General features: G+C 53.4%; 1 protein-coding gene across 4 annotated transcripts in view; it reads left to right on the top strand.

Annotated features, from left to right (window-relative positions):
* The window catches only part of CFAP20DC (CFAP20 domain containing), an 852,126-nt gene that overhangs the window by 636,093 nt on the left and 201,756 nt on the right, over positions 1-14,277 (top strand). For all 4 annotated transcript variants that reach the window (XM_063940898.1, XM_063940895.1, XM_063940896.1 and 1 more), the window contains one exon: positions 1,551-1,754. In XM_063940898.1, coding sequence (XP_063796968.1) covers positions 1,551-1,754 — 204 coding nt within the window. The remainder of the gene's footprint in view (positions 1-1,550; positions 1,755-14,277) is intronic.

Below are 14,277 nucleotides of genomic sequence, written 5' to 3'. Positions count from 1 at the left end.
TAACAATGTAAGAAATGTGTGAAAAATTGAGCTCTTCAAACATTAAAGCTGTATGAAAAGCTCAGATATAAAATAATGACATAGGGATGATCTTTCGTCGTTCCAAGTAGGATCTAAAGTTTAACAACTTGCCGGGTTTCGAGGAGCCGTCTTCAATGTCTAAAGCCCAGTACTCACGGGCCGATCAAGGAGAGATGCGTGCTGAGCGAACCGCTCAGCACACATCTCTCCTGCCGCTCAGCACAGCGCGATCTGTGCTGAGCGTGCGGGGGGAGACGGGGGGGCCGCTCACTTCACCCAGCGGGTGAAGTGAGCGACCCGCTAGATTGGCCTGCATGCAGGCCAATCTAGCAGCGGCGATAGCGATGTGCGGGGCCGCGCATCGCTATCGCCGAAGGGGCTACACACGGAGCGATCCTGCCGATATTCTAAGCAATCTAGTCAGATTGCTTAGAATATCGCTCCGTGAGTACCCCCCTTTAGAGATATGTCGGTGTACAACCCGGATCATTTTCATTGTTAGCATGTTGTACTTTGCTGAGAATCAGAGGGGATCTCACATGCTGGATAATGAACACAAACTTTGTCTGTTTTCCTAAGCTGCGTATTTAACTGTTTGGGGGCTGGCGGTTTTAGGCCGACGATGTACTGAGAAATTATATAGCCCCCAGGAGCAAATGCTGCAAACGCCGCTGTTATCACATCATTATTTCATGTTATTAGCTACTAGAATATAAAGATCACATATATGCATAGCTGACAGCTGCTTTTAAGTTACAGGAAGCTGGATACACAACTGGCCGACGGAAGCCGACCTGCTGGCCTACAGTATCTAACGATTGGTAAGTGCATACGCACTTACCAGTCGTCCACCCAATGGGGCAGATGTATTAAGCCTGGAGACATCATAAGGAAGTGATAAACCAGTGATAAGTGCAAGGTGATAAACACACCAGCCAATCAGCTTCTAGCTGTTTATTTACATATGATTGGCTGGTGCACCTTGCACATATCACTGGTTAATCACTTCCTTATGCCTTCTCCAGGTTAATACATCTGGCCCAATGTGTCATGCCTGACGTCACAACTGGGCGGACATTTAAATGTGCCGCCCTGTTGAGTTGTCAGCCACCGGAAGCCTCTACAGTAAGTGTCTGCCCGTACACGCAGCCAGGTGCGCCAATATATCTGTGCTGCACAGCCGACATGATGTGTGTGTGAGCGACTTCAGTGAAGAATTATTACAGTTTACCTTTAAAGAACGGAACCTTCACTCATTTACATATCTAACGATTACTCTTTATCAAAGCAGCATTCAGTCTTGGGAATACTTCCTATAACTCAAGTAGAAACAACATTGATTTTATAAATAATGTTTCATTTTATAATGATGCTTAAAATACCAATCTCACCGTTTCTTTCACACTCTTTGTTGAATCTTTGTGTTTTGCATTTTCCAGTACTACTATTTAGTATTTACTTGTTTATTTCGGTTATAACATGTCGGCAGTTGACATAGAAAGGACTGAAACTTTGTACTTCCTTGCTAGGGGTATGACTGGAGGAATTACCAAGTCAACAGACTGAGTGCCTCAGAAATGCAGATGCTGGCCAGTATGAAGAGGCAGCAGAATGAGGAACTGGAAAACGAGAGGACATCTCATGGGTTGAGCCAGTCTCAGATTGACCACTGTAACGTTAGCATGAGTACGAGCAGCGATGATACGACAACCTGGAACTCCTGTCTGCCACCAGTAAGTGCCACTCTTAATTTGTTATGACATCTAGAAATTAGTCTATTGACCGAAATTCAGTTTTTTACATAATTTTGTCCATTTCCTGTTTTTGAGTGGAGCTCCAACTTGATATAGTAATCTTTATATTTTAGTCCCTCCATGCTGTAGCTAGAAGAGATGTTCCTCTTATATCCAGGGGTGCAGAGAGGGAGACTGGGCCCGGGCAATGCAGGGGGTTGGCGTGGACTAATCACGGGAGCCGTGACCATGCCCCCTTAAAAAAATAATACATACGTGCTGCGCCCTGCCAAAGGGGAGCGCCATTTGCTCCTCAGCCAGAGACAGAATCATAAGGGGTTCAATTAGTGTGATCGCACCACTCCAGCCCCCCACCCGCAGGCAGAGGGGGACTGCTGTAGCTCAGCCCAGCTGACACACACGTAAATAGGGGGGGTGGACCCAGGCCCCCGCCAGACCCGGGTAATTTATACTCACTCCCTGTCCCACTCGGCACCTCTGCCTATATCAGTGATATCTGCACATAGATGGTGTAGGATTATCCATATGGGTGGAGTAGGGAACCCCGGTCCTATGGACATCTTTGAGCTAGCTGAACTAGGGTAAAAAATTACTCGGTCTACAAGATCACCTAATGCTCACTGTAATCGGAAAGTTTGACTTTCATAATTGCCATAAGACAGCCTAAGGAGGGTATGCAATTTGCTCTGGTAATCTTGGGCCTGTTGATTTCGCCCCCACTGTCTATTCAATTGAGGCCCAATTTCACCCATTTTTTTACAGAAATTTTCACCAATGCCTTTTCACCTTCGTTTTTTTTTAGGTGAGAAGGCAATAGCGAAAAATGCCTCAAAATCAACAAAAAATGGTCTGCATTTTTGCCAACGCAGGTGAGAAAACACGTGGATTCACTGATCCACATGTTTTTTGTTCCTGCTGAATTTTTCACCTAGGCGAAAAAACGGCCCTGCTATTGAATAGGGTGAATCCCCATTCGCCCTAAATATAGCTAATTCACATTTTTTCGCCTAGGCGAAAAAAAACTGACCTAATTGCATACCCCCCTAAGGAGGAATTATGTAACTGCAAGGGGAAGATTTATTAAAGCTTCTAAAAATAAAAGTGGTGGCGTTTTCCATAACAACCATTCAGGTTCTGTCTATCATTTTAATGGCCGCTTTATAAAGATGATATCTAGAATATGATTGGTTGCTATAGGCAACATCACCACTTTTCATTTTTAAAAGCTTTAGTAATTCTACTCGCAAGTTGGGTAAACCAGATCTTCTAATAAAAATAAGCGTAAAACCCTCTAGTTCCAGTGTCATCCGGGTTAAGATTCATTATATCTCTTCATGAAAACATCTAAAAAATGTATTGAATACCTGCTAAACAACCGGTACTACATGAGAAAAACAATGGGCCTAATTCAGACCAGTGATCGCAGGCTGAAGCCCTGTGCCGTGTGCACACGCGCAGCAACTGCACTGTGTGTGCGCACACCTGACATGCGAAGGCATCATACTGGTGCGATCGCCTCTGCCTGATTGACAGGCAGAGGCGGTTGCGGGGTGTGTAGGTGGTGTTGCGGTAGCATTTTCTGGGTGCTGTCCATACAACGCAGGCGTGTCCGGTCCAGTTGTGGGGTGGGCCTCGGCGGCTGGGTGGCATCACACGCAGCCGCTGCAGCTAAAAACATGAGAGGTAGCCCCCTGCAGGGGCAAACGCAGGATTTTTAGTGGGGGGTTTCCATATTTTAGTGTGTATTTCCAGTGTGTATATATATATCTCCTATATATTTGCCCAAGTCTGTGACTCTGTGCTGGCCGTAACGCTGGGCGGAGTCACAGGCACAGATCTGGCCAGGAACAGTCCCCTCCCTCTCTCCGCCCAGTCCCCTCCCGATCTCCGCCCAGTCCCCTGTCTCCCTTCTCCCCGTACTGCCCCTGGTGAGTGGTGACACTGCAGCCGCTGACTGTGAGCGGAACTCACATTACCCGCCTCACAGTCTTGCGGCTGCCACTGAGTCAGGGAGACATGCACCCGCCCGCGGCAACCACCTGCATCTGCCCCCCTTCCGCGGCACTCCCGTCCCCTCCCCCTCCCGCAGCACCAACATCCGCAGCACTCCCGCCCAGAGTCTTCACTTTTCCAACACCCGCTGCGGTCGCGGGCGAAAAGGGGGCGTGGCTTCGCGTCCCGACCCCCGTTTTCGGCACGTTGTGGGTCGGGGGACACTGCTGAATCTGCAGTGCTGGCTTCTGCGCTGTGACAGGAGCCGGCACTTTGGTGTCACCCCTCAGAGGGTAACACCCGGGTGCAGGCCGCACTCCCCGCACCCACGTTGTGGCGCCACTGCTCCTGCCCCCTCCCCCACCCACCACCCGCGGCACTCCCGTCCCCTCCCCCACCCAGAGCACAAACACCCACGCAACCCACCCGCGGAACTCCCGCCCCCTCCCCCACCCGTAGCACCAACACCCGCGGTAACCAACCGCATTCGGCCCCCACCCGCTGCACTCCCACCCTCTCCCCCACCCGCGCCACCTAGTCGCAGCACCCACCGCATCCACCCACCACCCGTGGCACCCACCGCATCCACCCACCACCCGTGGCACTCCCCCCCCCTCCCCCACCCGCTGCACCAACACGCGCACTACCCGCGGCACTCCCGTCCCCTCCCCCACCCAGAGCACAAATACCCGCTCCACCCACCCGTGGAACTCCCGCCCCCTCCCCCAACCCGTAGCACCAACACCCGCGGCAACCAACCGCATTCGCACCCCACCCGTGGCACTCCCACCCTCTCCCCCACCCGCAGCACCAACACCCACGGCACCCACCGCATCCACCCACCACCCGTGGCACTCCCCCCCTCCCCCACCCGCAGCACCAACACCCGCGGCACCCACCGCATCCACCCACCACCCGTGGCACTCCCCCCCTCCCCCACCCGCTGCACCAACACCCACACCACCCGCTGCACTCCCGTCCCCTCCCCCACCCAGAGCACAAACACCCGCGCCACCCACCCGCAGAACTCCCGCCCCCTCCCCCACCCGTAGCACCAACACCCGCGGTAACCAACCGCATTCGCCCCCCACCCGCTGCACTCCCACCCTCTCCCCCACCCGCAGCACCAACACCCGCGCCACCTACCCGCAGCACCCACCGCATCCACCCACCACCCGTGGCACTCCACCCCCTCCCCCACCCGCAGCACCAACACCCGCGGCACCCACCGCATCCACCCACCACCCGTGGCACCCCCCACCCGCTGCACCAACACGCGCACCACCCGCGGCACTCCCGTCCCCTCCCCCACCCAGAGCACAAACACTCGCACCACCCACCCGCGGAACTCCCGCCCACTCCCCCAACCCGTAGCACCAACACCCGCGGCAACCAACCGCATTCGCCCCCCACCCGCGGCACTCCCACCCTCTCCCCCACCCGCAGCACCAACACCCGCGCCACCTACCCGCGGCACCCACCGCATCCACCCACCACCCGTGGCACTCCACCCCCTCCCCCACCCGCAGCACCAACACCCGCGGCACCCACCGCATCCACCCACCACCCGTGGCACCCCCCCTCCCCCACCCGCTGCACCAACACCCGCGGCACTCCCGTCCCCTCCCCCACCCAGAGCACAAACACCCGCGCCACCCACCCGCGGAACTCCCGCCCCCAACCCGTAGCACCAACACCCGCGGTAACCAACCGCATTCGCCCCCCACCCGCGGCACTCCCACCCTCTCCCCCACCCGCAGCACCAACACCCGCGGCACCCACCGCATCCACCCACCACCCGTGGCACTCCCCCCCCTCCCCCACCCGCAGCACCAACACCCGCACCACCCGCGGCACTCCCGTCCCCTCCCCCACCCAGAGCACAAACACCCGAGCCACCCACCCACGGAACTCCCGCCCCCTCCCCCAACCCGTAGCACCAACACCCGCGGCAACCAACCGCATTCGCCCCCCACCCGCGGCACTCCCACCCTCTCCCCCACCCGCAGCACCAACACCCGCGGCACCCACCGCATCCACCCACCACCCGTGGCACTCCCCCACCCACAGCACCAACACCCGCACCACCCGTGGCACTCTGCCCCCTCCCCCACCCACAGCACCAACACCCACTGCCCCACCCCAGCGGCACCCAACGCATCCCCCACATCCGCTCCCACCCGCGGCACTCCCACCCGTAGCTCCCACACCTGCAGCACCCCCCGCCCCTCCCCCACCCGCTGCAACCCTGCCCCTCTCCCATACCCACCCTCTCCCCCACCCGCAGCACCAACACCCGCGCCACCTACCCGCGGCACCCACCGCATCCACCCACCACCCGTGGCACTCCACCCCCTCCCCCACCCGCAGCACCAACACCCGCACCACCCGTGGCACTCTGCCCCCTCCCCCACCCACAGCACCAACACCCGCGGTAACCAACTGCATTCGCCCCCCACCCGCGGCACTCCCACCCTCTCCCCCACCCGCAGCACCACCTACCCGCGGCACCCACCGCATCCACCCACCACCCGTGGCACTCCACCCCCTCCCCCACCCGCAGCACCAACACCCGCGGCACCCACCACATTCACTCACCACCTGTGGCACCCCCCCTCCCCCACCCGCTGCACCAACACCCGCGGCACTCCCGTCCCCTCCCCCACCCAGAGCACAAACACCCGCGCCACCCACCCGCGGAACTCCCGCCCCCAACCCGTAGCACCAACACCCGCGGTAACCAACCGCATTCGCCCCCCACCCGCTGCACTCCCACCCTCTCCCCCACCCGCAGCACCAACACCCGCGCCACCTACCCGCAGCACCCACCGCATCCACCCACCACCCGTTGCACTCCACCCCCTCCCCCACCCGCAGCACCAACACCCGCGGCACCCACCGCATCCACCCACCACCCGTGGCACTCCCCGCCCTCCCCCACCCGCTGCACCAACACGCGCACCACCCGCGGCACTCCCGTCCCCTCCCCCACCCAGAGCACAAACACCCGCGCCACCCACCTGCGGAACTCCCGCCCCCTCCCCCAACCCGTAGCACCAACACCCGCGGCAACCAACCGCATTCGCACCCCACCCGCGGCACTACCATCCTCTCCCCCACCCGCAGCACCAACACCCGCGGCACCCACCGCATCCACCCACCACCCGTGGCACTCCACCCCCTCCTCCACCCGCCCCTGCAACCATAGCACCCTCACACCCACCCACCCCCAACCGCACCACCCCGGCTAACTGCCCCCTCCCCCACCCGCGGCAAAGCCGTGCAGAGGTTAACGGGGCGAAGCCCCTAACGATGGTGTGAAGAGCGCCCGTAGGGCGCGATGAATCGCCTAGTATATATATGTATATATATGTATATATATAATGTGTATAGTAATATTATAAAGCAGCTGGTGAGAATATATATATGTACCGTATATACTGTAGCGAAGGCTCGTGAGGTGACACTCGCAGGCCTTTCCAAACAAATATATGTAGGCAACTTGCACCAAACGCTTAATCTTTGTTTGCATCAAATGCTTAGTTTGATTAAGCTTTCGGTGCAAGTCGCCTAAATATATTTGTTGCTTGGAAAGTCCTGTAAATGCCACCTCACCTGCCTTCCCTGCATGGATAGGAAGGCACCTAGGCAATATCTAACATTGGGGCGAAGTGCCGGCATCTTTGGTGTAAAATAAATATATATATATACTAGTATGCCTTTAAAAGCCACTAGATATGTGGCAGGCATACATTAAACCTAGTGGGCATATTTGCAGTTATATTATATGTGATACAGTTGCCAGGTTTTAATTCTTTAGGCTTTGTGATAGTGTAGGACCTGCATGAAGGTGGGGTACCTTGAAAATCGGTATGCGGGCTTCCGTGCATTGGCCAATCCACCAACTAAACCCCCATCATTTATTTATTGATGTTGTGAGGACAAGTGAGCTTGCTATGGTGAGTGCTGAATTCTCTATTTTGTATATATATAATGTATACACACATATACAGAGACAAGGGAGGCACGGGCAGCAACACAGAGATGCATGGGGTTAGAGAGAGGGGGAGAGGTGCATGGAGAGAGGGGGCATGTGGAGAGAGAGAGGGAGGGGGCATAGGAAGAGAGAGAGAGTGGCATGGGGGAGAGAAAGAGTCAGCGGCAGAATGAGGTGAGGTGCAGTTACCTGAGGTTGGGAGAAGGCTGCCCATAATGTGCAGTGGCTACAGCGGCCTCCTGCAACCCAGCAAGACTTAGGCTGGGTGGACAATGAGGGACAGGCAGAGCGGCGCGGGTGGAGAGAAGAGGAGAGGATAGGCACTGACACGGGACTCGGCGGCAGGTGGGAGGATAGGCTGCAGAGGGATGCGGCTGATGATGGCAGCAGGACAGTATAAGGGAGGAGCGCTGCCGCATTACAGGCACACTGTTGCCTGAGCTCCTCATCTTAGAAAAAAATATGTATGTATATTGGTCAGCTGCGCTGAGTGATCAGCGTGCAGGGGGGGTTTTCCAGGTACTCGGAAACCCCTCCTGCGTGCGCGTATGCCCTGCCTTCGCTGTGCGATGCTTTCGCACATCTGCGGGGGGTGGGGGAGGGATAGGGGGTAGGACCTGGCATGCGGGGCGGCCTAGCCCTATGCTGAGCGTCCTCCCACATGTCATAGATTTTGATCATAGATGTGCGTTTTTTTCGCACATCTACGATCAGCTCTGAATTAGGCCCTATGTACGCTTTTCCACTGATTACTCTGCGGAACCCTACAGCTATGGCAAACAATAGGTTGTATTGCTGTAACCATGGCCGGATTAAGCCTTGGGGGGGCCCGGAGCACTTAAGACAGGGGGGCCTGGGGGAAAGGAGGAGTGTATATTAGATTGTACATACCTCCCATCATGGCCTATTCCAGGAGGTACAAAATGCTTTCTACCTGGAATTCCCTCTTAATATTTAATTAGCGTCACCTTTGTTGAACTATATAATTAATAAACATGGTATTTCAACACAGGTGATTGCAATCATAAATTAATAGGTAAGTCCAGGTAGAGAGCATTTTGTCCCTTCTGGAATGGGTCATGTTGGGAGGTATGGATTGTGCATATTAAGTTTAAACCAATGCTATACTGTATATTAGATTTAAACTAATAGTTTAATAATGCCTGGGTACTATTTATCACTCCATCTAATTGAGGGAACTATTTTATAAAGTTTTCTTGCAGTGGAACAAAGACAACTTTAACAACCTTAAAATACACATGAAAAATAAAATCTATAATTTATCATGTCACATTCAAGAATAGCAGTATTACTTACACACTGGGACAGGACTCAGAAGGACTCAGTGTGTTTCTCTTTCTAGACCTGAATTCTCTCATTAGATAATAATTTACACAGGACCCAACACCCAAACAGGGAGTAGGAGAGCTCCATCGGTAGCTCCTAAAACCTGATACTCCTGTTTCTCTTCCTGTACTCCATACTGTCCTGCTCGCAATCTGGCTGCCTGGTTCTGTTGCTGCACAAGAGGGAGAACCAGTGATATCAGTGTGCTCTGGCCGGGAGGGGGGGAGGGGGGGGGCTGACAGTTGGGGGCCCAGGGTACAGTATCCCCTGCATCCCCCCCTTTAATCTGGCTATGGCTGGAACTCAGATCAGGGTAGTGAATGATGGGTTCCAAAGGATGCCACTGCTGTAGATAGATATTTTGGTAGGAGCTTGCATTGGTGTACCAGTGTCCATAGATTGTGTGACATAGATTAGGCTTTTGTTAGTGGCGCACATTCTGCCTTAGCCAGGAGTGTAGCCAGAACATTGTGGACCCAATAGCAACATATTGAAGGGGCCCCCCATCCCAATGCTTCTTGAGAGACACCTCTTTGCAGCAGTTATTAATTTTATGCCCCATAATAGTGCCTTAGTGTTATGCACACCAGTGCCTGCAGGAATGTACTGGTGTTTGAACTGTTATACACACCAGTGCCTGCAGGAATGTACTGGTGTCTGAACAGAGAGGGATGCAAAACAAATGAACTCACAGACAGACTGGGAAATATGACATAACGTACACAGAAGGTGATAGGGTAACAAAACCAACACAGAGTGAACAGAGAAGCCCAGAGGCTAAGAAACTGGGTGTCTCCCTAGTATTAGAAATGCTCAGATGGAAAAAGCAAGATGTTGTGTTTTAATACGTAGAGAACCCGAAATGCTGTTGCTAAGGGCAACAGCAAAACCCTAAAGGGTTACCAACGGGTGTGGCAGTAAACTCCTTGGTCAGAGATGGAATAATAGACACAAGGAGAGTCTCCACAATCCTAATTCTCACTTGCAGGGCCCAGGTTCAGCTTACTGCCACTAAACTGACACATGGACGCCCTGCACAGTGAGAGAGGATTATGCAGGCAGGTCTGAAAGTACAGCCACAAACCTGCTGGGTTCACAGAATAGCAAAAGAACCTCAGCAGGCTAACCGACTGACTCCAGTCTTACTGCTAGGTCTGGATTGGCAGAGTGTAGTACCAAATGCCCAGGCCTATTTGCAGTAAGCAACAACAAAATACAAAGCTACACAGTACTGGCTAACTTTCAGGAACTGACTAACCAACAAAGATTCAGCAGCATCTGCTTAACCTGAGAAGAGGCCTTATAAAGCAGGTGCTGTCCACGCCCCCCTCAGACCTCACAGACTGTGAGCACAAAAACCAGCACCGGATCCCATGCCTGTAACCACTGCACAGCAAAAGACCCGAACCGGAGTATCAGCTGCGCTCAGGTTACTCCGCTAGCACTTGTCTCCCGGTTGCCATGACGACGTGGCAGCACAGGGCAGGAGACCCTAACAGTACCCCCCCTCTGACGAGGGGTCAAAGAACCCCTACCACCGGGTTTATCGGGGAACTGCGAGAAGAAAGAGCGTATCAGTCTGGGGGCATGAAGATCACAACTGCGCACCCACGACCGCTCCTCCGGGCCATACCCCTTCCAGTGCACCAAAAATGACAGCCGACCCCGAACCATCTTGGAGTCAAGAATCCTTTCAACAACAAACTCCCTCTGGCCATGTATCAGAAGAGGGGAAGGTCTTCCTCTGGAAGAAGGATTACTAATCGCCCGTTTTAAAAGGGAACAATGAAATGTTTTATTGATACCCAAAGAACGGGGCAGATATAACTGAAATGCCACCGGATTGATAACCCTGGTGATCTTATAAGGGCCGATGAACCGGGGGCCTAACTTATGAGATGGCTGTTTCAACTTCAAATTCTTGGTAGACAACCAGACGAAGTCTCCTAATTTGAAGCTGCAGGGTCTTTTCCGCTTATCAAAAACCCTTTTGGTCACTAATGACACAGACACAAGGGCTTTCTTCACTTTCCTCCAAATACCTCTAAGGACCGAAACGACAGAGGAACCACCAGGCGTGGAGTCCAGGGGGTCAAAATAATTGGCCTTAGGATGATGCCCATACACACAAAGGAAGGGAGAGATCCCTGTAGCAGAGTGAGCCGCGTTGTTATAGGCAAACTCCGCCATTGTCAGATGAGCAACCCAGTCAGTCTGACACTTGGAGACATAACACCTGAGGAACTGCTCCAAGGTCTGGTTCACCCTTTCAGTCTGCCCATTAGACTGCGGATGGTAGCTTGACGACAAGCTGACAGAAATCTGGAGATCGGAACAAAATGCCCTCCAGAATTTGGCCACAAACTGGGATCCGCGGTCAGAGACCACATCAAGTGGCAACCCGTGGAGGCGCACAACATGCAGCATAAATAATTCAGACAGGCGTCTGGCCGATGGCAGCCCAACCAGTGGAACGAAGTGCGCCATCTTCGAAAACCTGTCAACGACAACCCAGATGGCTGTCATCCCAGAGGATTTGGGCAAGTCCACAACAAAATCCATTGAAATGTGGGTCCATGGCTTAGATGGAATAGAGAGTGGATGTAATGGGCCAACAGGAACCCCTCTAGGAGTCTTATTTCGGGCACAGATGTCACATGCCCGAACCCACTGATCCACATCCTTAGCCACCGAGGGCCACCACACCGCCCTAGATAGCAACTCCCGAGTTCTGGCAATACCCGGGTGACCTGCCGACTTCTTGGCATGGAATTCCAGGAACACTCGCTGTCTTAACCTAGGAGGCACAAACAAAAGACCTACCGGAAGGTCTGGAGGAGCCCGCTCCTGTGCTCTAAGGACTAATGACAAGAGGTCCTGGGTAATGCCCACTTTAATACATGATGGGGACACAATGGGCAACGGCTCCTCGGTGGTCTCCTGGATTGGAGCAAAACTCCGCGAGAGCGCATCAGCCTTGATGTTTTTTGACCCAGGGCGATATGTTATCAAAAAATTAAAGCGAGCAAAAAACAAAGCCCATCGTGCCTGCCTGGCATTGAGACGCTTCGCTGACTCTAAATATGCCAAATTCTTATGGTCGGTGAGAATTGAGACCACAAACTTAGCCCCCTCAAGCCAGTGTCTCCACTCCTCGAGTGCATCCTTAATAGCCAACAATTCCCGGTTACCCACGTCATAATTCATCTCGGCAGGCGAAAATTTACGGGAAAAGTAAGCACAGGGATGAAGGCGATTATCAGACACTCCCATCTGAGAGAGCACTGCCCCATTACCCATCTCAGAGGCATCCACCTCCACCACAAAAGGACGCTCTGGATCTGGGTGTCGCAGCACCTTGGCCGAGACAAATGCCCTTTTGAGACGGGCAAAAGCCGCTTTGGCCTCACGAGACCAGTGAGCAACATCCGCCCCTTTCTTAGTGAGTGCCACCAAGGGCGCCACTATAGACGAAAATCCAGCGATAAATCGTCTATAAAAATTTGCAAAGCCCAGGAAACGCTGAAGCGCCTTCAAACTAGTGGGCTGCACCCAATCCAGGACTGCCTGTACCTTGGAACCCTCCATTTGGAAACCTTCTGGGGAGATAATATATCCTAGAAATGCGATTTGCTGAACTTCAAATTCGCACTTCTCCAGCTTCGCCCCAAGCCGGTGGTCTCTGAGTTTCTGGAGGACTAAGCTTACATGCTTCCGATGTTCCTCCAGGGAATGGGAGAAGATTAGGATGTCATCTAAGTATACAACTAAGAATCTATCCAAATATTCCCTGAGCACATCGTTCATGAAATCCTGGAAGACTGCCGGGGCATTACAGAGCCCAAAAGGCATCACCAAATATTCATAATGCCCTGAGTGGGTATTAAAGGCAGTCTTCCATTCATCCCCCTCTCTTATTCGGATTAGATTGTACGCACCGCGTAGGTCAATCTTAGAAAAAATGGTGGCAGTACGAAGCTGGTCAAACAAGACCGAAATGAGAGGCAGTGGGTATGAGTTTTTAATCGTGATACGGTTCAATTCCCTGAAGTCGATGCAGGGTCGCAATGAACCGTCCTTTTTACCCACAAAGAAAAACCCCGACCCAACTGGAGACTGTGAAGGTCTGATAAATCCTTTAGCCAAGTTCTCCTTAATGTACTCTGCCATAGCCTGAGTCTCAGGACGTGACAGGGAGTACAACCTGCTCTTGGGAAGCTTAGCATTCGGCAACAAATCAATGGCACAGTCATAGGGGCGATGGGGAGGTAGTACCTCTGCAACTTTTTTGGAGAACACGTCCGCAAAATCTGCATAACACCCTGGCAATCCTGGCAAACTTAGCTGCGAGAGCCTGACTGGAAGGCTCAAGCAACTCCTGAAACAATCAGTACCCCAACTAAGAATCTCCCCAGAGACCCAGTCAAATTGAGGATTGTGGGCCCTTAACCAGGGTAACCCCAACACCAATGGGGCAAAAGTACAGACAGTCACATAAAAGGACAATTTTTCAGAGTGTGTGGCTCCAATAAACAAAGAAATCTGGCTAGTGCAAGAGGTAATTTTACCCTGGGATAATGGTTCCCCGTTTAACCCACAAATCTCAATTTCCGACGCCAAGGGTACTAAGGAAACAGAGTGTTTCAGGGCGAATTGGCGGTCCATAAAAACCCCGTCGGCCCCACTGTCCACAAAGGCCTCAGTCTTGACAGTTTGACCGAGGATCTTCAAGGTCACCGGAATGATAAAAGTCTTCTTGGGAAATTCTGACTTCTGGCCTGACAGGATATTTCCCATCACCCTCAGGCCCTGAAGTTTTCCGGCTTTTCTGGGCATGATACTACCACATGACCCTTATTCCCACAGTACAAACACAACCCCTGCTGTCTCCTCCGCGTCTTCTCACGCGAGGAGAGGCGGGTAGCCCCAATCTGCATAGGCTCCTCGGAAAATTCCTCAGAGTCTGAGGTTCCCTTGGGAAAGAAGGAAACCTCGGTCTCCCTTTCAAGCCTACGCTCTCTCAGCCGTCTATCCACCCGGATGGATAACTGCATGAGCTGATCCAAGCTATCAGGCAAGGGATATTGTACCAGTTGGTCTTTTATCTGGTTAGAAAGACCTCTTCGGTACTGGTGTCTCAGGGCTGGGTCATTCCACTGGGTATCA

This window comes from Pseudophryne corroboree, chromosome 9 (assembly GCF_028390025.1).
Source record: "Pseudophryne corroboree isolate aPseCor3 chromosome 9, aPseCor3.hap2, whole genome shotgun sequence".
Taxonomy (NCBI): Eukaryota; Metazoa; Chordata; class Amphibia; order Anura; family Myobatrachidae; genus Pseudophryne; species Pseudophryne corroboree.
Note: the sequence above shows the minus strand (reverse complement) of the source record. Positions and strands in the feature narration are given on the sequence as shown.